Genomic DNA, 25,115 nt, shown 5'->3' with positions numbered 1-25,115 from the left:
ATGATTAGAATTCCAGTCTCCTACCTCTGTAGTGCCCCTATACAAATGAAGAATGACAGAGGATGCAGAGCTACTGGGAGCTTCATGTTACACAACATTCTCAACACCCTGGAATTTTGTGACTTCTGGGATCAAGACCCAGGCTGGGTTAGTTCTCACCTCCATGATGAACGCTGCAGGATTCTTTGGGTAAGAAAACGCTCCCATGCCAACTGAGTAATGTGTGGATGTGAGTCACACCTACAAAGTACCAGCTGGAATAAGATTGAGCCTGCTCAGGTCAAAAGATGCCAGAGGATAAGGTTAAGAAAGGCTTGGAGGCACTGTTCACATTAAAAAAAAGGGCAAACAGATCAGATTCAGCATGCCCAACATCCAACTACAGGATACAATGGATGTGGAGAAGATAAAATGGATGTGTTAACTGCCAGAAATTTGCCTGAAGGAGCTGAATGGAATTCCTACCTTCCTCTATGGATAGCTTTCAAAGTAGGAATAAAGATCAGCTGAAGAAGAAAAAAAAATGGTCTGAAGCTACAGAAAGGCTTAGAAATAGCAAAGCACTGAAATCAGATGCGGCAGTAACATTGAAAAGCCAACAAAGTGCAATTCAAAATACCAGGCAAAAGCCTGAAGACTGGTATCTGCATGACAGATCCAAGCCTAGACCTGACAATGAACATGTCACATAAGCAAACTGGAAATCCAGAGAGCTTAGAAAAGGAAAGATCTCCAGTGGAGACAAATACCAGGCTGCAGAATTTCATAGCTCCTGAAAATGTACACAGCTCCTGTAGAGAAGAGTCATTAGCCTGGAGAAGAGGAGGCTCAGGGGAGACCTTGTGGCTCTCTACAACTACCTGAAAGGAGCTTGTAGCCAGGTGGGGGTTGGTCTCTTCTCCCAGGCAACCAGCACCAGAACAAGAGGACACAGTCTCAAGCTGTGCCACAGGACGTTTAGGCTGGAGGAGAGGAGAAAGTTCTTCCCAGCAAGAGAAATTGGCCATTGGAATGTGCTGCCCAGGGAGGTGGTGGAGTCACCATCACTGGAGGTGTTTAGGAAGAGATTGGATGAGGCACTTAGTGCCATGGTTTAGTTGGTTAGATGGTGTTGGGTGATAGGTTGGACTTGATGATCTCTGAGGCTTTTTCCAACCTTATTGATTCTATGATTCTATGATTTGTGGACTGCATTGAGGAAAGTACCCAGTGACACACAGCAGGGTAGAAGCTCCACCTAACTGATAAGATAAGCACTCTGTAACCTAACTCCTGTGTGTGTTTGCATTATGTGTTGATAATCTGAGAAAGTTTCATACTTTATCTTAAAGACCTGGGCATGAGCCAACAATGCTCACCTGCAGACCAGAAGGCAAATTGCATCTTGGGCTGCATCTAAAGAAGTGTGGCCAGCAGATGGAGAGAGGTGATTCTGCCACTCTGCTCTGGTGAGACCTCACCTGGGGTGCTGTGTCCATCTATGGGACCCCCAACACAATAGAGACATGGACCTTCTGGAATGGGTCCAGAGGAGGCCACTAAGATGATCAGCAGGCTGGAGCACCTCTTCTATACAGACTGAAAGAATTGGGGCTGTTCATCCTCCAGAAGTTAAGGGTTCAGGGAGACCTTGTAGTTAAATTTTGACATCTGAAGGGGACCTACAGGAAGGCTGGAGAGGGACTGTTTAGAAGCCCTTGAATTCAGCAATAGGATGAAGGACAATGATTTGAAACCAGAGCAGGGTAGATTTAGGCTGGACATCAGGAGGAAGTTCTTCACAATGAGAGTGGTGAAATACTGGAGTTATGTTTGAGGCCCCATGACTGGAGACATTCAAGATCAGACTTGATGTGGCCCTGGGCAGTCTGGTCTAGTTAGAGATGTCCCTGCTCACTGCAGGGAGGTTGGACAAGGTGACCTTTGAGGGTCCCTTCCAACCCAATGCAATCTGTGACTCTGTAAATTTAGAACACTGCTCAGGTAATTATGATAGAAAAACAACCATTTGCCTTAAAGTAAGCAGCTGAAGTCTCATCTCATAATGTATGTAAATGCAATATGGAGAGCTCCATGAGAAATGCCCAGTCTACAGAAGACATATGCATACATTATGATTCACACTCTGATTCCTGTTGCTCTGTCTTAGCTGCATTTCAAAACCTAGATGTGTGCATACCCACAGATCTGCATGTACACAAGCAAACAAACAAGCACACTCAAACTTGCCATATACCCTGGCTGCATCTCTGTGTATAAACATATACCAGCATAGCCACATGCACAAAAAGAGCTGTCTGGTGTTATCCCTCTGTAAGCCCCACTGCCAGTGCATCTTCGAGAGGCACGTACGTGCCACCAGCATTCACCCTGGCACGCAGCAGCAACGTGCTGGTGGGCTGCCAGTTTCTCCAGTACTGTGAAGGGATTTTCCTAACAGAAAGCTCAAGCAGCTCTGATACAGCAAACTGTGGTGTTTACCAACTGCCACAACCCCTTATTCCCTAAAGCATTAGCTTCTAGGAAGTGCTGGGGAGGACAAAAAAAGAAGTGTTCAGATTTTAGAGGGGTTTTAATTAAAAGAATGGAAAATGGATTGGTGGTGTTTTGGCACACTGCTAGAGAAACTGGCCCAGATTAACAGCCTCCCTGGCTGCTGTCTCCCAGGCCAGGGGCGGTGGAGGGAAGAGCATCTGGGGAGCCAGGAGGGGCGAGGCAGGTTCCATGACAGTGCCCGGTGGGACAGGGAGCACAGCCGAGAGCGGCGGGGATACACCCCTCAGGCCAGGGGCTGGAGCAGGAGGGCAAAGAAAGACTGGAGCGGTCGAGAAAGCGGGGATTGCGGCAGGGGCTAGCGGGAACGGCAAGTGGGGTCGACAAGGGGGCGGCGGCGCAGCCCCTACCCGCGGCGGTGGTTGTCGTGTTGCTGCCCCTTGGGCTCCCGCGCCGATGCCAGCCGCCGCAAGAAGCCCAGGACGTTCCGCAGCTCGGCCTTGAAGCTGTCTACCACCGGGTTGCCCGGCGCCACGGCCCCGAAGGAAGAAGCCGGTGGGGGCTGCGGGACCACGGCGGAGAAGCGCGGTGCGGTGCGCTCCGCCATGCTGCGGACCGGTACGGAGGCGACGCGGCGGCGTCGCCAGGCAACGGCTCCCAGCAACGGCCGGCGGCCGTGGGGGCCCCTGGGGCTGAGCCCTGGGGCTGAACCCTGGGGACGAACCCTGGGGCTGAGCCCTGGGGCGGCCGAGGAACGAAACCTGCCTTCGTGCCCTGGGGAAGGGGCCTTCGGCTCGGCGGTCCGGGGGTGAGTGCGGGGTCTCGCACAGAAGGAAGGGCACACGGCAGAGTTCTTCACCTGTCTCCAGCAGGTCCCCAATGGCCTCGGGTGCTTCCGCCCCTCTATTCTGCCTTGCTGAGACCGCACCTGGAGTGTTGCATCCAGTTCTGGGCTCCCTAGTCCCAGAGACAGGGAACTACTAGAGAGTCCAACAGGGGGCCGCGAGGATGATTAAGGGAATAAAGCATCTTTCTTATGAGGAAAGGCTGAGTGAGGATCCTATTAGTGTCTAGAAATATCTGAAGAGTGGGAGACAAGAAGGGGCCAGTCTCCTTTCAGTGGTGCCCAGCGATAGGATGAGGGGCAATGGATACAAACTGCAACACAGGAAATTCCACTTCGGCATAAAGAAAACCATTTTTCCTGTAAAGGTGCCGGAGCACTGGCACAGGCTGCCCAGAGATGTGAAGCCTCCTTCTCTGGAGACTTTCCAAACCTGCCTGGACGCTTTCCTGTGTGACCTGTCTAGGTGAATCTGCTTTGGCAGGGCAGTTGGACTCGATGATCGCCAGAGGACACTTCCAACCCCTCCCACTGTGTGACTCTGTGAAAGAGCCTTTTGTCTTTCTCCATGCGCCCTGGCAGCGGCTATCCAAAGGCATTGCAGTATCGAGGTTGTTTGTTGTGTGAAGGCATTATAGATAGAAGAAAGTGTGATAACTCTCTAAAGGTTATATTTGCCTATTAATGAAAAAGGTGGTGAACTAGGAGATGTATTTGTTCGTGTTACTATAGGTGGCCATAGCAACCTATGTGTTTTCCAGTTCTTTATAGGCATTGTGGTAGGGCAGTTTGGGAGGGATGTGAAGGAAACCAGCTATGCTGCACTGTTCATTTTCATGATGAGCACAAGCGGCAGCTTAATCGAGAACATGGAAAAGAAAGCTTAGAAATGCAGTGAGTGAGCAATGAAGCCTGGAAGCCAGGGCCAGCTGGAGGCCGTTTCATGACAGTGAATGGAAAAGGATCAATAGAGAAGGATAAAGTGAAGAAGTAGCTGAAAAGTGCATCCGTAGAGGAACCAGAAAATCATGCATTAGCCAGGCCAGAGAAATTACGTGAGAATCAGGCCGTGGGGAACATCCACCAAGTACAAATAAATTAATTAATTTATGACTGAGGTGTCTGACTCACGTTACACACTGATCTTGTATTATTACCGGCTGGGAGCTGTGTGCATCCATCGCTTACCAGGTACTGTGTGACTATGGGAAGGTGTTAGCAGGAATCATCGCAGGCGATTGATATGCATGGAGTTCGTTCCAGCAACAATGGCTGTGCATTTTAGGTGGGAGTGCGGGAGGGAGCGAGTTCCTCAGATTTCTCTGGAGGCAGTAGAAAACAAAGCCTGCAATGAAAAAGAAACGCACGTAGCACAAAGGTGATGATGCTGGGGTTTAGAAACCACTGGGTACCGCGAGAAATTTTGCAAGACAACCGTAATAGGAGAACTTGGCTGGGAGAGCAGTTACTGCTGCATTCAAAGGTTTTGCTTGTTCTTTGCCATGCTAACCAAAGAGCTTCCTGTGATGGATTCCAGATGACTAGCAAACACTGGCCTCTTGTGAAAAGCGGTTTGTGCCGCTCTGGTGGCACCCCTTTCAACTGCCTGTGATAATCCGAGTTTGCCTCACTAGATGGTGCTGCATCCCAAAGGGCTGATCATATCCATGGGGACTCAGAGGCGTACCCTGAACAAAGTAGCAGTGCCTAGAAGCGTCAAGGGGCACTTGAGAGACTGGAAATTAAACCGTTGACTAAAACTTTGCATATGTCTAATATTTGGCTAGCAGATGGTGGACTGGCTGTAACGCTAGTGTTTCAGCCATAGAAACAAAGTGAATCAAAGAAAATAGTAAAAGAAAGGGAGTAGGGCCAGCAGAAGAGTACAGAACTATGTAAAGATAAAGCTTTAACCACTGGGAGGTTACCCAGAGCATAGCTGATCAGCTGTGAACAACATTAAGTCTCAAATTGCTGGGTCGGATGTCGACAAGGGTCCAGGTGTGTACTCCCTGCTAGGTGGAGGTTTAGTGTAAGGAGGGCAGTTCTGATCATCTCAGCATCCAGGGCGGAAAGCCATGAAGGATTCAAGGACCTACATGGCAGCAAGCATTATGGTGTGCATGTTCCTTCAATTTTGGAGGCTTACAATATTGATTTCTATTTTATTGCTCTGGAGAAGGCTCAGATTTACACAGATAGTCTCCATCTTACATTTAATAGGTCAAACATTCACTGAATCCCAAAGTCTAAAAGGCTTGTAGCTAAAGGAATAGAACTTTTGAACTTCAGAAGCACTATAGGTTCCTTCAGTCTCCATATCCTGATGTTTACAGAAGAAAAGCTTAGTTATACAAAAGAGAGTGGTAGCTGTTGAAGTTACAACCATGACAGGACAATATCCTCAGAAAAGGGGAGTGTGCACACCAGTACCTGAATGACTCCAAAAGTTTGTAGCAATTCATTGAAGGACATCTGTCCCTACACCCTAAAAAAAAAAAAGTGATGTGTTGATTGGAAGGCTAATGATTTATTCATCCTTGGAGGGGAACATTTAGATGGTAATCTAAATAAATGATAATGATGATTACAGTAAAATTAGGGAGAAAGTAGATGAGCTTATGGAGACAGGGCACAGACAGGGGCCCAAGAAATAGAATTTAGGTCAATGCACTGACCCAAGCAAGGAGGTCATAGCAACTTGTGATTTAATGTCACCAAACCAGATAGGAGGAAGCTGCCTCAGAAACACGACCCACAAAGAGTTAACTTAGTAACAACCCACATAGGAAGTGTCTGCTTGAGTCAGAAAGGGGGAAAACTTCACTGCTAACTCATCAAGCTGCCTGCTTACTTTTCATGTGTCAGTTCCACTTGTATGACCAGCAGTGGCTACTAAGAGCAAACAAAGAGGGGAAACACTGTATGATCACAGCAGAGATGGACAGGAAGAGTGTGCAGTGGTATAAGGGTACAGGTGCTGAACGTAAGGCATTCAAGCCCTGTTTAGTTTGTTTCCTGTGAGTTTGTTTCCGATGAGTAATTCTGAGATGCATGTTCAGACCCCCTCCTAGGATGCCTGCAGTTAATGTACACCTGGATTATGGTGCCTGTAGATTTTGCTCTTTGATATTCAGAGACAAGAGGCATTCATTGATGCGGTATAACCAGACTTCTGCAGGGTAACTTGACAGCATCCAGAGATGAAAGAGAGAAATTTATGTCATCTTTTCCTTGTTGCTTTTAGGACAACACCACCACCCCCCATATAAATCTGAGTTGCAGTGATTCTGGGCCATGACCCTACTCTTCAGACTGACAGGCTAATGAAGACATGGGATTTTAAAAGAATGCTTAACATATTTATGGGCTGGCATTATCAGAAGTAGTATCTGCATTTGCTTGGTCAGAAGTGCCACTGAGAATCCCCAGTTCTCCCCCTTTGAATGAGATGTGCATGGCTGGATTTAAAATACAGAAGTAACTGTAGAGAAAGCTGTGGTGGCAGGTATGGGCTGATTCTTATGGAGAAATTCGGTTTGAGAGTTAAGCAATGAAAACAAGGTCAAGGAAACGAGACGTCTTACATGACTACAGCATTTCTTATTCACATGGCTCAGGTATCATACAAAAGAGCAGCTGTAAGCTGCCTGATAAAAGTCCTTTAAAAGCTATCAGATAGTTGGAAGATGTAAACTAAGTTGCTGGATGCCAGGAATACACTTTTTAAATGTGATGAAGGTGTCCAGTGGGAGGAGAAAAAAAGGAGCTAAGCTTGTAAGAGGCAAACCACTTGCTGGGATTGTTGTACCTTTCAAATAACCACAAGCACAGGAAGCAGAGAGGTGCAACAGATGGGAAAATAAATTGCTATTGCAATCTGGGGCACTTTTGATACCTACACCTGATGAGAGATATGGGAATACAAGGCTTTTATGGATAACTATGAGGGATGATACTGTCATCATTTCCCTCCCGTCCTTCTGACCTTCGTGGTTTAGGGCTGTTTGGTAGAGCTGCTTGTGGCTTACTGATAGTGTCTTTAGATGCCTTACATTCAAACAGAGTTTGTGGATTCCTAACCTCACCTAAGGGGGCTACCTGCTGCCTTTCAGTGGAAGATTGGTAATGAGATGAGAGACCTGCTGTCATGTTCTGATAGCATTTGTAATTTCAGCTGTCCTGTGAAGAAACATGTCCTGAATTGGGAAAGCACATGCCTGACTGCAAGGGCAAGGACATCTGAAGAGATGATGGGAATGGCTTATTTAGGACTCAGTCATAGAATCATAGAAGGGGTTGGGTTGGAAGGGACCTAGCTCAAATCCCCCTGCTATGGGCAGGACTACCTTTCCACTAGACCAGGTTGCTCATGGCCTTGTCCAATGTGGCCTTGAAGACCTCCAGGGTGGGAGCATCCACAATCTGTTCCAGTGCCTCACCACCCTTACTTTAAAGAATGGCATTCTGATATCCATCTACCCTCCTCAAATCTACCCTCCTCAAACACAGCAACAGATTGAGTCCTTTGCTGGGACAGTGAAATATATTTTTAAATCATTCCAGCTAATCCTGTCACTGTGCAGTAGAATAGAATAGAATTAACCAGGTTGGAAGAGACCTTTGAGATCATCAAGTCCAACCTATCATCCAACACTATCTAATCAACTAAACCATGGCACCGAGCACCCCATCCAGTCTCTTTCTAAACACCTCCAGTGATGGTGACTCCACCACCTCCCTGGGCAGCACATTCCAATGGGCAATCTCTCTTTCTATGGAGAACTTCTTTCTAACATCCAGCCTAAACCTCCCCTGGTGCAGCTTGAGACTGTGTCCTCTTATTCTGGTGATGGTTGCCTGGGAGAAGAGACCAACCCCCACCTGGCTACAACCTCCCTTCAGGTAGTTGTAGAGAGCAAGGAGGTCTCCCCTGAGCTTCCTCTTCTGCAGGCTAAGCAATCCCAGCTCCCTCAGCCTCTCCCCATAGGGCACAAAACTGTCAAACAATGGAATGGTCTCTGAACTCTGGGACAAAATTTAACATAAAAAATAGGATAGGATAGGATAGGATAGGATAGGATAGGATAGGATAGGATAGGATAGGATAGGATAGGATAAGATGGATAGGATAGGATAGGATAGGATAGGATAGGATAGGATAGAATAGAATAGAATAGAATAGAATAGAATAGAATAGAATAGAATAGAATAGAATAGAATAGAATAGAATAGAATAGAATAGAATTAACCAGGTTGGAAAAGACCTTCAAAATCAAGTCCTACCTTTTAGGCAAGCAATTGTTGGTTCTTTAAGGTATGCTGAAGCAGACCTGTGACAGTTTCAATGTAAGTGAATGTTAAGAGAAAGGAAATGCTAAGTTTTCACTTGAAGACAGTTCTTGGCTCCCTTTCTGATCTAGTGTGTTAGTGTAGGAAAAGTTAGTGTAGGGAAAGAGTGCTCAACACGAGGAAGAACTGCAATGACTGAGAACTGTGCAATTGCCAGCTCCTTCCAGAGCTGTGTTCCAGTTTGGGGTGACAGTTGTCACTGTGTTTTGGCTGCATCATACGAAAGGTTTCGGAGCCAGATTTTGAGGATGAAGTGTAAGCTTGCAGGATGATAACGTGGAAGCAATTTTTTTTCCTTTCAAGTGAGTGTGAATGCACACCCCCCCAAAAAAAAAAGGTTTTCTCAGTTTCTTTTTAATCATTAGAGAAGCATTATTAGGCATCTGGATGAGTTTCAGTGGATTTGCAGCAAATAATGTCATGTGGGAGAAGTGATGCTGTGCAGCTGATTTCTTCTGTTATTTCCCCTCCCCCCAACCCACCAAAGAAAGTGTAGGAATGTGTAATATGTCTGTGAACAATCTGTGAGATTTGACTCACCCACTCAGGCTGCTTTGTTATGCACTGAGTGGGTTAACCACTCTTTGGGGAGGGAGATGCAGAAGGGGGTTTTTATGTAAAAAAAAAATACCTCTGTAAGAGGTTTAAGTTGTTTAAGTTGAAATGCAGCAAATTCTCAGATGTGCTTTATGGGTTTAAGTGCCTCAGGTAGCAGCTGAGCACACCAAAGTCCTTCAGTGACTTTTCAAAAGATGAAACTGTTTATGATGTGAGGCAGCCTGACTAAAATTCCTCTAATTGTCTTTATTTGATTAAGATTTGCTTTATCCCACTTTACAAAAACCTCCTACTCAAAGAGGCATCAAGTGATACAGCTTATTTTGGAAGGATTTTCAGGGGGCTGCAAATGTTTCTTCTGGAGAGGTACTAATTCTGGTTGATTAGACCACATTTCTAATTGTCTTTATTTGATTCAGATTTGCTTCATTCCACTTTACAAATACATCCTACTCGAACAGGCATCAGGTGTCCAGTTCTGGGCCCCTCAATTGAAGAAGGATATTGGGATGCTTGAAGGTGTCCAGAGAACGGCAACAAGGCTGGGGAGAGGTCTGGAGCACAGCCCTGGGAGGAGAGGCTGAGAGAGCTGGGGTTGCTTAGCCTGGAGAAGAGGAGGCTCAGGGGAGACCTTCTTGCTCTCTACAACTACTTGAAGGGAGGTTGTAGCCAGGTGGTGCCTCTCCCAGGCAACCAGCGCCAGAACAAGAGGACACAGTCTCAAGCTGCACCAGGGGAAGTTTAGGCTGGATGTTAGGAAGAAGTTCTTCCCAGAAAGAGTAATTTGCCATTGGAAAGTGCTGCCCAGGGAGGTAGTGGAGTCACCATCCCTGGAGGTGTTCAAAAAGGCTTGGATGTGGCACTTGGAGCCATGGTTTAGTTAGTCATGAGGTGTTGGGTGATAGGCTGGACTTGATGATCTCTGAGGTCTTTTCCAACCTTATTGATTCTATGATTCTATGAAATGATTTTGGAAGGATTTTCAGGGGGCTGCAAATGTTTCTTCTGGAGATGTACTAACTATGGTTGATCAGACAGACCATGGTGGCAAAGCTGTCTTGCTCAAAGATCAGGAAGCTGTAGGGGTTCTTCTAATGAAGAAGCTATGCTTAAAGCCAGTTTAGAGCATTAGTAAAGAAGTCTTGTAGAAAAGCCCTATAAATCCCTTCCAGCCCTGAAAAGGTGAAAGTCTGAACAAGATTTTTAATGATGTCCATGAAAGCTGCATCTTAGAAACACACTATAAATGCAAAACACTTAGCTGCATGTATAAAAACCTAGAGAGGGGGCTGAGCTAAAAACATCCTCCAATTTATTGAGGCAGGCAAGATGGTTATATTTTTCTATGGAATGTGAGAAAAGGAGGAGCAGAGCTGGAGCATGAAAATGAATTCTATTTCAGCTGCATTCAGCTTAAACTGATTGCTAGGTATCTAGTAGTTAAGATTTGATTCTGGGGGGAGTGGGGAAACAGTGATCTACTTTGTTTAAAACCATCTGGCATTTTCTTAATTTCATATAGATTCTCAAGACAAACTTTAAGATAGAAGAAATATAGCCTCATCCAAGAAAGAAATTAGTCCTGAAGGCCTTTCCAAATTTCTCTTGAAGACAAACAGGACCATGCATTTTTATTCATATGCTGCTGCTGCACATTTAGGCTGTTAGAATTCTGAGCTGCTACAAATGCTGCAGATAGAAATCATCTTGGGGAAATAAGACTACTGCCTATCTGACTCCTGAGTAGCTGAATGCATCCTTATCATAACACTTTCTCTGTTGTGCATTTGGTCTGGGAGTACTCACAGGATCAAAATAGACTCTTCTAGGAATTAAGCATTGGCAGCAAACAAAGGGACACCTAAAATAACCTGGTGATGACCTCCAATATTTTTAGATCAATGCATTTCTGCTCAGGCCATTTCTTATTGCTCTGCAGTATGGTTTCTGGAACTTTAGGGCACCGTTGCTTCCATTTTCCATTCTCACTGGTTTCTCATTCGCTTGCCAGAGCATTTTGCTCCAAATTCTAAGTATGTGCTGACTGAGGTTTGTTTAGGCAGCTGACAGAAATCGTTTTGAGCAATAGCCTGACCTTGGACTAGGAGATTTAGCAGCTTGGAAGTCAGCAGCAGAAAATTACACAGTGTGGAAGAATAGCTATTTGTTGGTTATTAGGCCTTGCTTATTGAAGGAAGAAGAGAAAAATCTCTTTGTCATCACACAGTTATTTGAATGTTTTCTGTTTTTCAACAACACTTTCAATTTATCATTCTGTGCAATTGTATTTTCTAGGTTATTCTTTCTGAGAATAGACACCATTCTGAGCTTTTTGGGATATGCATTATTGCATTACCTTATTATGCTATTTCTAATAATATTATTTCCAGTAATAATTGTGTGTGTGATCCTATCACTGTGAGCTCTTATCTCTGTATTTTAGAATGGTGAAAAATCAATGCTTCACAACAAGGAATTGTTTCCCATTCTACATCCCTGTGGAAGGTTATTTGTCTGCTTTCTAGAATACTGGAACATAGAATCATAGAATCACCTGGTTGGAAAAGACCCAAAGATCATCAAGTCCGACTGTAACCTGACATCTCCCTGTACACAGCTGCCAGACCATGTCCCTAAGCTCCTCATCCAGGTGCTTTTTAAACACTTCCAAGGATGGTGACTCCACCACCCCCTTGGGCAGCCTGTTCCAGTGCCAAATGACTTCTTTGGTGAAGACATTTTTCCTAATATCCAATCTAGACCTTCCCTGCTGCCACTTGAGGTCATTTGAATACATCTACAGGTCATCAAGGTTTCTATAAATGTTTTGAAGCGATTTCAAAGAAGAGCTGAAAAATAAAGAAGTACCTTGCCACACATGATAGATTTGCTCTCGTCCTATCACTTGCTACCTGGGAGAAGAGTCCAGCCCTCACTTTCCTATAACCAGGGCAAGTTGGCTCTATTTCAGTTTAAGTAAATATTAGAATAGTTTCTTTTTTCAGAGCAGTTGGTACTGTTGCCTGATTGGGTTTTTAATGGAATCAAAACTGTCCAGAAACAGGATTATATTTTGATCAGCGTACCTCTAGAAATGCAGATCCTGGATCATCAAAACCCTAGCAGGGCTGCAGGAAAACACAATACTGAAAAGTATAATGACACTAAAGAAGAGTAAATAGTTTGCTAGAAGGAAAACTGAAATCCCAGCCTTGCAACCAGCTGCTAACAAGAATGGGTAGAAGTGCAGGTGTTTCCTGCAGGGATTCTGACTTCCTTTGGTGGTAAACCACTGATTGCCACCGATACATAAGCCTGCAGTAATCAAGCTGGAGAGCAGAAATAGAACTCTTAGAGCTCATATGGATGAAGTAAGCATTCCCTTAGCTATTCCCCCTCCCTCCCCCCATTAACACTTTAAAGGGCCTTAACACTTTAAAGTATTAGTTTCCAAGGGAATAGCAGTCTGCAAATGTTTAATGAGAGTGGAGCACCTTTAATAAATAAATAAATAAAAAAGCATTACTCTTCCTGGTGTTTGGTCCTGAATCTCATAATCAGTGTGCAAGGCAACAAGGCTGGGGAGAGGTCTAGAGCACAGCCCTGTGAGGAGAGGCTGAAAGAGCCAGGGGTGTTTAGCCTGGAGAAGAGGAGGCTCAGGGGAGACCTTCTTGCTCTCTACAACTACCTGAAGGGAGGTTGTAGCCAGGTGGGGGATTGACATAACAAGAGGACACAGTCTCAAGCTGCACCAGGGGAGGTTTAGGCTGGATGTTAGGAAGAAGTTCTTCACACAAAGAGAGATTGGTCACTGGAATGTGCTGCCCAGGGAGGTGGTGGAGTCACCATCACTGGAGTGTTTATGAAGAGACTGGATGATGCCCTTAGTGCCATGGCTTAGTTGATTAGATGGTGTTGGGTTATAGGTTGGACTCAATGATCTCGAAGGTCTTTTCCAACCTAGTTTATTCTATTCTATTCTATTCTATTCTATTCTATTCTATTCTATTCTATTCTATTCTATTCCATTCCATTCCATTCCATTCCATTCCATTCCATTCCATTCCATTCCATTCCATTCCATTCCATTCCATTCCATTCTATTTCCATTCCATTCCATTCAGAGGCAAAGGCATGGTGTTTACCTTTACAGCATCCAAGTAAGCGAGCCAGGTTTTATTTTTCCTTCTCTATTGTTAGGAATAGAGTTGTTTAATAAATTATCCTTAAAGGAGCAAATGTTGTTCTGTTGTACCTGCATAATTCCATTATAAGACTGATAAAATGATTCCTTACAGAAGGTAGACAGAGCTCCACTGAGAGGAAAGCATTATACATCCTTCTGGGGTAGCACGAAGTTCAATTAAATACAATTTAGTCCACAGAAACATCATCACTATGTACCAAACATGGATAAAAAAACCCAAAACCCAAGCTAATTTGCAGATCTAAGCTTATGGGTGCATCTACATTAGCAACTGGGCTGTGATCAAGACTGCTCTTCTGAAGCATCCCCATCTCCTACACTCATTTCATACATGGGCTGAACTGCTTCTAACTGGAACTAAGCTGAAATGTGCCCTCCACGAGCACACCTGACATCCTCCAACTGGTAGTGGAGTATGGGGAGTGTGAAAACCAGTGTGTTTTCAGGGAAGAGTAAAAGGAACAGGAAATGAGTTGACCAGTGCCATAAGGGCCAAATCCCAATTGCAGTGAGAGGTCAGATGGCTCTGTTGCCGGTCCTGCTTCAACATCAGATGCAGCATCTGAGCCCGATCTAAACAGGCTTAGCCACTTGGCATAGCACTGTGCTGTGTGGAAATATCAAACCAATGTAATTACAGCAGAAGGACGTACCAGAACAGTCTGTCTCTGAAGTCAGTGTATCTGGGATCATGCTGTGTCTTTCTGATAGGGTGCTGCTTAGCATAGTGTGGGTGCACATTTAATAGCCAGTATTTATAGTACCACAGGTGCACAAAGTGAACGATCTGGGAACATAAAGATATGGAGATGACAAGATGAGGGAGACTTTTTATAGTGGGATGCAGTAGGAGATGACAAGATGGGAGAGATTGTTGATAGTGGCATGCAGCAAGAGACTGCAACTTGACTTTGAAAGCTCAGGGGCTGTAAGATGTGGCATCTGGGGTACGGGGAGAAAGAACTGTAGCAGATGATAGCACAACTGCTGTTGTACAGGGTGGGAAAAAAACATGTGAGTGGTATACTTTTGGGGAGGAAAAAGAGGAGAGAGCCCAGTATAAGAATCCACAGAAAGCACTGTGCAAGGAGGCAAAGACAGAACAGAGAGGCGAAAGAGGGTAGTCACAAGGAGCAGCAAATGAAAGGGCTGCAGCACTCTAAATGCCTATGATGTTTAAGAGTAGGGTCTCAGGTGGAAAGAATTCCCTTCAGAGAAAAGAATCATGCCTGGAACACTGATGGAAGTAGGTCTCTCAAATACAGCCCCAGAGGCTGTTCAGGAGAAACAGTTTGGACAGAAAAGGAAAATCCATAAAAAAGGCAAAATGCTGCCTTCAGAATTCATTTTCTTTGGAAAAGCTTTTGCACCATTTAAATGTAAAAATGAGGGCTGTCAGCAGGAGCTACGGTGGGGACTAATGTTTCCAGTATCTAAGAGGTTTTTTGGAGAAGCTGTTGGAGTAGAAGGCAGAGTCAGAGTGCCGAATGGCAAGGTGAGGGGGTTTGACAGATCTCCACAGAGAAGGTGGAGCAGGTGGTGTTCCCTCAGGCCTCTGACTTCACATTTTCTGAGTCAGAAAATTCAGAGTTGATAGTGGTGGCAATTACATAGGCTGGGTACAGCAGAGATCTGGGGTAATGAGATAATGGTCTTCCTTAGGAGAAGAGAAAGGCAATAGCTGAGAGCAACAGAAGAAGAACATAAGAAGAAAGGAAAAACATGAAGTGGGAATAGGTCAAGGCATATGTTTTAGCAATGCTGCTGGAATTTCAAGTCTTTAAACCTCTTCAGTAAGTGATATTTCCTCTCTGGGACTCTGCAGCTATTAATATGGAAGAGACATTATAATGCAGAGAGACAGTCTGGCGCTTAGTCCCTGAGAAGTTTGCAGACAGACACCTGTGGGAAACTTCCTCGAGGAAAAGTGTTTTCCCTTGAGGATATGAATGGTGGAGCATTTCTTCAGGGTTATTCCTAAGCAAAGGCATCTAAGAAGGTTCAGGCAAAGATGATCTTCATTAGTGAGCTGTAGGAGGTCCCAGTGTCTTTTGGAAGGCTTGAAGAGATGGCTGCTCATAAGTGTCATGGGCTGACTTTACAGGTTCATCCTGTTGTAGCTTTAATGATTTGATAATGCTTTGTCTACACTACCCTTCTCTTACAGTCTAGGGATGTCTCTACACTTGATTCATTTCCTTGTTAGTATGTTTGTTACTCAGCTTTGGTCTTAATTTTGTGGTCTTTTTTACCTCTGTTTGAAGTGCACAGTAACTGTTCAGAGGAAGGGAGGTTTTTGCATTTACAGATGCATATGAATGCAGTTAAGTAGTTTCCAGCAGCTGGTGAGTAGAACTGCAGTTCTCCAAATCTTTTCCACCTCAGTGGGACCTGCAGAGCTCAGAAACACACTGATAGCTGAATCCCTTTCTACGATTCACTCTGATAGTGAAGATGTAAGGCCAATGGCATCCTAGGCTGCATCGAAAGAGGCATGGCCAGCAGATCCAGAGAGGTGATTCTGCCACTCTGCTCTGGTGAGACCTCACCTGGAGTGCTGTGTCCAGCTCTGCTGCCCTCAGCACAAGAAGGACATGGACCTGATGCAGCAGGTCCAGAGGAAGGCCATGAAAATGATCAGGGGGCTGGAACAACTCTGCTGTGAGAACAGGCTGAGGGAGCTGGAGAACAGAAGGCTCTGGGGAGACTTCATAGCGAACTTCCAGTACCTGAAGGGGGCTACAAGAAGGCTGCAGAGGGACTGTTTACAAAGGCCTGCAGTGATAGGATGAGGGGCAATGGTTTGAAATTAGAGAAGAAGAGATTTAGGTTGGATGTTAGGAGGAAGTTCTTTTCCAAGAGGGTAGTGGAACACTGGAACAGGTTACCCAGGGAGGTAGTTGAGGTCCCATCCTTGGAGATATTCCAGGTCAGGCTCAGCAGGGCTCTGAGCAACCTGATCTAATGGAAGATATCCCTGCTGCCTGCAGGGAGGTTGGACTAGATGACCTTTGCAGGTCCCATCCAACTCCTATGTTTTTTTTTATCTCAACTCAATTTATCTTGGTCAGCACTTCTGCCATCGTGTTCTAGAGCAAAGCACTAACAACCATTGTGGGGAATGCTTGCATCACTCCAGAACATAGTATGACTTTAAAGGCTGGACCTGGTACAAAACAGAAATGCTGCTTCACTGTATGCAGAGGGAGAGTTAGATTTGTAAGCTCTGCAATCAAGCTGTTTCCTGGTAGGTGTCTTTTCATTGTGCATGTCACATGAGCATGGTTTAACAGGACAAGCTGAAGTAAGAAAACCAAAAGTCTTAACTGTACTTCCCTGGGGTTTGAGAGAAACAGGAAATACAAAAGGAAAAAAATACATCCAGCACTCTTGGGCAACAATTACCATAGGTGCTTGAAAAACAGTCACACAGAGAATATATGCAGAGGCTACAGTGACCTCCTACACTGTGAAGTTCTTTAGAATTACTGCAATGATAAACACAGTAAAAGCTCTTCTTCCCCAGACACCCGCCCCGATGTCACTTGTTTCCACATTCCTGCTTCTGTGGCTGCATCCCACACTCTCTCTGTTGCTAAGTGCTCTAGGCTTCTGCAATATGTTCCAGCAGCTCCCTGTTTCTCTCAGATCTCCAAATGTGCTACCATCTGAAGGCAGAATATCTAGGTTTATCTTACAGGGTAAGGGAAAGGGAAAAAAAAGAAGAGAGAAAAAAGAAAAGATGAAACTGTAGAAATGACAACTTCCTGAAGAACTTGAGAATTTTCCATGTGAAAAAAATAAATCATAGAATTGTTAGGGTTGGAAGGGACCTCAAGGATCAGCCAGTTCCAACCCCCCTGCCATGGGCAGGGATCCCTCACACTGCATCAACCACATCCAGCATGGCTTTAAAAAGCTCCAGGGATGAGGCTTCCACCACCTCCCTGGGCAACCTGTGCCAGTGTCTCACCACCCTCGTGGGGCAGAATTTCTTTCTAACATCCAATCTGAATCTACTCACTTCTAGTTTTGCTCCATTCTCCCTAAAAAGTCCCTCCCCAGGTTTCTTATAGCCCCCTTCAGATACTGGAAAGCCACAATTAGGTCTCCTCAGAGCCTTCTGTTCTCCAGACTGAATCTTTCTAATCTTGCATGCCCTTTCATAACATTTTGTTAGAACATGGTTGCAGTTCACAGTAGGGAATGTGAGCAATGAGGGCATGTTATGGCTCCTGGGAGCAGCTACAACTAAATCTTAAACTATAACTAAATATAACTAAATGTAAGCGACAATAGCATCGCAAAAGCACAGAGCCCTTGCAGAAGCCTAGAGGAGTGCTGTAGCTGAGCTATGCAAATAAAGAAGGTCATAAATACATGGAAATCACAAGTGGGTAAAAAAGAAAGACAATGCAACAGTTAGGAATTTATACCAGTTTGTAATTATATTTGTAAGTTACTCTTTATTCATCATTCTGCCTTAAAGGATGTTTGGCTTCTTCTACCCTTGCAGCAGGCATGTAGTGGCTTCCATTTAGGAGTGAATGATGTTGTCACAGTTATTCACCCAGCCATGCCTCTCTTATTATTTTTTTCCTTCATGGTGGATAAGCATTTTACTAAGTGCAGTTTTCCACCCGTGTTCCTTTTCACACCCTGGGGTACAATTCCACAGCTCTCCCTACAGCATCAGCACACACAGAAACATTCAGGTTGGAAAAGACCCTCAGGATCACCAAGTCCAACCCAGAACCCTGCTCTACAAAGTTCACCCCTAAACCATAGCCCCAAGCACCATATCCAAACCACCTTTAAATACATCCAGGGTTGGTGACTCCAGCACCTCCCTGGGCAGCACATTCCAATCCCTGACCACTCTTGCTGGGAAAAATGTTTTCCTAATGTCCAGTCTAAACCTACCCAGTCGTAGCTTGAGGTCACTCCTTCTTGTTCTATCACTAATTACCTGTGAGAAGAGATCAGCACCAACCTCTCTTCATCCTTTCAGGTAGTTGTAGAGCAATGTGGTCTGCCCTCAGCCTCCTCTTTTCCAAACTGAACAGCCCCAGCTGTGAGTGCTGACAGCTTTTGCTTCTATCCATGTTAAGATAAGCAATATTAATAGTGATTAAAGAGCTGGTTTAAAAGCTAACTTAAATTATTAAACTGGGTGCACATCCTCCCCTAACAGACACAGGAACAAAACAGCTGATACTGAGGCACTGCATTTTTCTATTATATGTGTTTTAGGGGTTTATTCTGGATTATATTTAGCCTGGTCCCCAGAGCCAAACACCTCCCCTACACATGTGTTTCAAAGCTTTCTGAGGAGAAGTGTTAGGTATGTGCTAGAGGACCTTGAGATGAAGCAGCTCACAGGCTATTTTGGAACCTACTGTCCCCATTAGCACCAGGGTGCGTGGAGCAGACACGCAGATTTGAAGCAGAGCTTCTGTTTTCCTTTCCTCCTTAAGGAATTTACTTTGTATGCACCAAAACCACTCTGAGAACTGAAACACCACATGGTAACTGGAGACAATGACAGGATTCTCTTCCAAACTGCACTATTGCTTTGAAACAAATTGCTAATGTAGACACAGCCTTTGACAGCTGCTGAGGGCAGCAATCTGTCAGTTCCACTAGGGTCTAGGAGAGGAGATCAGCTGCTTTAGCTGAACCTCTTCCCTCCATACAGACTACCATGCAACAGCACTGCAGGCCTTCCTGCTCTCCTGTTGGTGCTCTGTCCTCTTCTTTTTCCCATATCACCACCAGGGAAAGGTCCCTGGCCTGCCCCGTTGCCATCCACATGGAAGATAAAGGAAGTGACCTGTGGCTGCTGAAAGATGATGCAGGCTGTAGAGTCAGCTCTCACAGCTGCGTGAGACCTGAGCATGGAGATATTACAGCTAATGGGAACCATGGGGAGAGGGTCTCTAAGGTGGAATGGTTTGTGGGAGAGGACAGGTTGCGAGAGTGGGAAGGGCTTTAGGAGCCCCCATGGCTTCCTTTCTTCCACAGTTCAGCCTCCTTTCATCCTCACTCAAGCCTCCTAAAACATCACTGGCAGTTCATAGTACCCCAACGTTCCTCAGGCCCCTCTTAGTGTCCCCATTTCTTACTCTTTAAATCACTTGCCTGCTAGTGCTGCAAATTCTGGTTGACTACACAGATACAGAATTTTCCAAAGCATGTTTCAGCAGATGCTTGCTCTCTGCCTCTTTCTCCCCATATAGAGGGACAGAGAGTTTGTTTGCAAATCTGTCTAGTTTCTCCTCTTTGCCTCCAGTCACATTCTTTTAATAACTGCATGTGCTGAGACAAGAGATATCTTCACTCCCTCAGTTAGTCTGGGCCTGAAACCAAACCACTCTTTACCTTAATCAAAACTAGGGATAGGATGGTCTGTTGCTTGACAAAGATGCGGAGAGCTGGAGTTAGGACACCATCTACTCTACAGCAATGTTAAATGGCCTGGGTTATTTTGAATCAGAGAAGAATACCAGCCAAGGCAGACATTATTCTCAGCTGGGGTGCAGCAATTAATAACTAAAAAGCAGTCTAAGAGCCAGCTGAAAAGCATATCTTGTCCCTTTCTCATTAGAAAGAATGCTAGCACAGCTCTGCTAGCACAGCCAAATGTGTAAGGTACACACAGCCCCTGCACCACTCCTTATTTCCTGCTTCTCTTTCCCTGAAGCACTGGCTAAACTACGTAGGTTTTACAGTGTAGTTACATGCTTAACTTGCTAATGATCAGCTCACTGTGAGTACTGACATGGTGCTGCAGAGAAGCTCAAATGTCATCATAATCATTCCCCTGCACCACTTCAGACAGAGTGGTGTGCATGGAAGGAAAGGAGAGAACAAAGCAAGATGCCAAAGGACAAGCAGGTGCCATGCAGCAACAATAAGAGAGCAAAAAACAGGAAGAGGGAAAAACAGTAAGGTAAAGCTAGAGTCATCTGGAGTCACCCAGGTGGACAAGGAGTGCCCAGCAGAGCAACTACAGATCTGCACAAGGTGACACCAGTGCTAAGGTTTGCACGGTGTTTCTATGTGGAAAGACTATGAAGAAAAGAAGGCAGTAGCCATAAAGGTTTCAAATTCAGATGACAATAGCCAAAAGCAAAAAGCATTTGTGTAGTTCATTGCCCAGCAACCAATTAAAACAAAGCCAAAAAAAGAAAACCTTAGCTGTGCTGGACAGCAGTTGGACATCAACTTAAGAAGGATATTGAGACACTTGAAGGTGTCCAGAGAAGGGCAACAAGGCTGGGGAGAGGTCTAGAGCACAGCCCTGTAAGGAGAGGCTGAGGGAGCTGGGGTTGCTTAGCCTGGAGAACGGGAGGCTCAGGGGAGACCTTCTTGCTGTCTACAACTACCAGAAGGGAGGTTGTAGCCAGGTGCAGATTAGTCTCTTCTCCCAGGCAACCAGCACCAGAACAAGAGGACACAGTCTCAAGCTGCACCAGGGGAAGTTTAGGCTGGAGTTGAGGAGAAAGTTCTTCCCAGGAAGAGTAATTTGCCACTGGAATGTGCTGCCCAGGGATGTGGTGGAGTCACCGTCCCTGGAGGTGGTCAAAAAGGGATTGGATGTGGCACTTGGAACCATGGTTTAGTTAGTCATGAGGTGTTGGGTGATAGGTTGGACTTGACGATCTCTGAGGTCTTTTCCAAGCTCATTGATTCTACGATCTTTGCTGGTATGCTCCTATAAAGGCCAAGGAAGAAGGAGTTTGTATCTCACACATAAGGAGATCAACTTTGGAAGCACCACGATATGATGTGCTCTCTACAAGTGGGGAAAGACGACTCACATTCCCTTTACCAACCACAATGTCTCTTTAAGGGTACCACACACAGATGCAGTGCATTCCCTGAGCTCTGTTCTTGGTATGTTACTAAGATACGACTGTTTCTATGGAGAGCTTATGGGTGGGCAAAATAAACTGTTTTGATGAATTATAAAAAAGCTCAATTAATTTTTAAAACAAAGCCTTGCATGAGAATGCTAATGCTGGGAAATCACACCCACATCAGATGTCAAGCACATCCCTCCCTCCCCTTTATTATTGTCCTCCTTCATCTCCAGTGGACATTTATCCTCGAATCCGCAGTGTCTCAACACACCGATATAAATGAACATACTTCCTGCAAAAGGACTTCACTGTAACAGCCACCTATGCAGTGGCTACAAAAGCTCCAGCTGAACATTTGCTTGTTTTAAAAAGCCAAGTGTAATTGTACAGCAATTTACTCTGGATTACAAGTATCTACGTGACCATGAATATGCCGTGTTGTGAAACGAACAAAAAGGGCTTTGAAATGAGAATGGTAAAGGCAAAGAAGGAGAGAACAAATAAGTACCTTAAATAAAGCTCAGCATTTAATTTTAACATGCTTCTGTGGTAACAGCTAGACTCTGCAGATGACAAGTAATAGATATGTGGGGGTTTGTGGCGGTCCTTTCTTCTTTCTTGTTTATAGCTCCAATTATTGTAGACTGTGCTGAAACAGGCCTTGAAAAATGCTGTGCTTGACTTAGAGAACAGTTTAGCTGATCAGCCAACACTTTGGCAAAGTAGCAAGAAGGTGCATGGAAAGAAGTCAGCAAGGAATTCCACAACTGAACCAAGTGGAATTTGTGAGCGACCCTTTTTTAATCTCTCTCTCTCTCTCACTCTCAATCTCACTCTCTCTATATATATATATATTTACAGCTGTAAAAATTCATCTAGAAAAGGGGTACCAAGATGCTGAGGGGACAGGAACATCTCCCTTATGAGAAAAGACAGAGAATTGGGGCTTTTTAGTCTGGAAAAGAGAAGACTGAGGGGGGGATCTCATCAATGCTGATCAATACTTAAAAGGCTGGGCGTCAGCAGGATGGGAGTAGGCTTTTTTCAGGGCACAAATGTGAACATAAGTTCCATTTTACCAAGAGGAGGAACTTCTTTAATTTAAGAGTGACAGAACACTGGAACAGGTTGCCCAGTGAGGTGCTGGAGACTCTCTCTCTCAAGACATTTAAAACCCACCTGGATGTGTTCTTGTGTGAACTTCTTTAAGTGACCCTGCCAGGGCAGGGTGGTTGGACTTGATGATCTCCAGAGGTCCCTTCCAAACTCTACCATTCATTGATTTCATGTGAAGATCCACTTTGATATTTTTTGGGTCAGCAATACTCCATATGTTACATACCAGTTTAGTCCATTGTCGTTTTGTTGGTGGTGGTTTGGGTTGGGTTGGGTTTTTTTTGTTCTTCATAAGAAAGCTAGGCCAGGGCCGAAATTCAGCCTTGAGTGCACATGCAGAAATAGAAAGTTTCTCAGTGGCACTTATGGGGAAGCTTTTCTTTCCATGAGCAGACAGAATCTGCCATCTACACCCTTCCATTTTCCTGCCACTCTTTTTTTCTCTCTCACTTGGTTGTGGTCTTCCTAATCTGGCACCAACATATGAATAAACACACAGGTGCCTAAAGCAGGGGGATTCATAGGACAGCAAAAATTAGTTAAGAGAAGCCTGACTGATCTGGCTGTGCTGATTTAAGAAAGTATTACAGACCACATCACTTTGTCCCTCTCATCTGCCAGAGGGTACTGTCCTTGTAGGAGGTGTGGCAGAAGAAACTTAAAGCATCTGACTCACCTAATGTCCTCACTTGTGGTTAAAGCTAATTGCCACACTATACAGGGAAACAGGTATGGTTCCCATCTCTTCTCCCTCAGGGTGTAACAACTTTCATCAGAATGGTAGGGCAGCTAGCTGGAGCAGTAATGCATTAAAAATTAACCTCTTCATTCTGACTATCTACCCTACATAGGCTTGCTAAGATCACAAGTGAAAGTCTTTGGCCTAGACTGCCAGGTAAAGCCCTACATCTACTTACCTCCTGAGTTCCTGCACTCTTTTTCTCTATCTCCTCTCTTGCATTCTCGTCCCTGCTCTCCTCCTGTCCCCCCTTCTCTTATCTTACTGCTTGTTATGCATAGAGTCTCTCCCACTGACATCTCAAAAGCTACCATTATACATTTGAAAGCAGTTCTGACAGCCTGCTGCCAATGCAAAAAAAAAAAAGCCTCCAAAATGTAGCTGATCTGAGCCTGCACAGGGATCTCTACCATGCAGAAGGAATTCACCAACAACACATCATATACCCTTGACTTGGGATGCATGGAGCAACACATGCAGTGCTCAGTCCTCCCCAGGGTAGCCCGTGTTTCCCCCAAACCACTTCACTCTGTCCCCAGATTTCCTGTACTTCATTTTATCTCCAACACTACATGTACTGGTTTCATGTTCATGTGCCTCTTCTCAAACCCTTTATATTCTCTACAGCAGATTTTAGCTCAACTCTCACTTCTTTTATTCCCATGTCTCTCCAAACCCTCCTGTCCAGCCTTACAAACATGAACTTGAGAACGATCTGTTTTCATTTTTGCTGGACCAGATACCCTCTTTGCTGAAACAAACTTCATTTTTATGTAACAGGATTACAGTAAAGTAGGCAGCTGTCATGACTGAAAGCAATTTTGCCTAAGTCCTAAAACTCTCCGGAGAGAGCAACCATTACAATAAGGAAAAACCCAGAAGTTTGACACCTATAATCTTGTAACTGCAGGAGTCTCTCTGCATTTTGTGCTTTATTTTCAAATCCCACTAAGTACTCTGAATTGGCACCAGTACAAGTGTTCTGAGCCTCGCTGATGGCATTTCTAATCAATTCAGTGAGTAATGACTGCAAATTTCTATGAAGCAATTTGCTTGCAACGAAGAAGAGATGCTTGTTATTCTGTCCAAGACGCTGAACCTGCATGAAAGAGACAGAAGAACAGGAGCCTCTTCCCTGCCATTTCAGATTTCTGTTTCATAAAGGGAGAAGTGTATCCCTGAATGGTACTTGCAAAGGAGAAGCTGCAGAGGTGTGCACACACAAGTGACCACCTTTCATTACCTGCAGATCTTCGCTGCTTCCCTCAATTTCTTTCCAGTGTTTTTAGTCTCCAACACAAAATTTAAACAAAATACTCAAAAAAGGTCTTTGTTTCACTCAGCTGGAGTTTCATAGTGACCTATCTGCTAATGCAGAGGAGAGGCTGAGGGAGAAGGGGTTGCTTAGCCTGGAGAAGAGGAGGCTCAGGGGAGACCTTGTTGCTCTCTACAATTACCTGAAGGGAGGTTGTAGCTGCGTGGGGGGGTTGGTGTCTTCTCCCAGGCAACCACCAACAGAACAAGAAGGCACAGTCTCAAGCTGCACCAGGGAAGGCTTAGGCTGGATGTTAGGAAGAAATTCTTCACAGAAAGAGAGATTGGCCATTGGAATGTGCTGCCCAGGGAGGTGGTGGAGTCATCATCACTGGGAATGTTTAAAAAGAGACTGAATGGGGCATTTAGTGCCATGGTTTAGTTGATTAGATGGTGCTGGGTGATAGGTTGGACTGATGATCTCTGAGGTCTTTTCCAACCTGGTCAATTCCAATTCTAATTCTAACCTCATTTTTAGACAATCAACAGAAAATACCACACCATTTCCTATCTGAGTATGATAATTGTACCAGTTGGGGTAGGCCTAATATCTTTGGGCTAGAAAAGCAGGATGTCCTGCCTTTCAGAGCAGCAGCAGAGAAATAAAGCAGCCTCCAGACATTTGTT

The 25,115-nt window shown here is 44.8% G+C and overlaps 1 protein-coding gene across 1 annotated transcript in view; it reads right to left on the bottom strand.

Moving 5' to 3' along the window:
- Positions 1-3,091, bottom strand: part of CFAP54 (cilia and flagella associated protein 54) — a gene marked incomplete at its 5' end in the record, with an annotated part of 119,110 nt that extends 116,019 nt beyond the window's left edge. The window contains 1 exon segment of the mRNA XM_054168042.1: positions 2,904-3,091. Coding sequence (XP_054024017.1) covers positions 2,904-3,091 — 188 coding nt within the window.
- Between the last annotated feature and the right edge of the window lie 22,024 nt (positions 3,092-25,115).

Source organism: Dryobates pubescens, chromosome 15 (genome assembly GCF_014839835.1).
Source record: "Dryobates pubescens isolate bDryPub1 chromosome 15, bDryPub1.pri, whole genome shotgun sequence".
NCBI classification, from domain to species: Eukaryota; Metazoa; Chordata; class Aves; order Piciformes; family Picidae; genus Dryobates; species Dryobates pubescens.
This window is presented reverse-complemented; position numbering and strand designations above follow the sequence as displayed.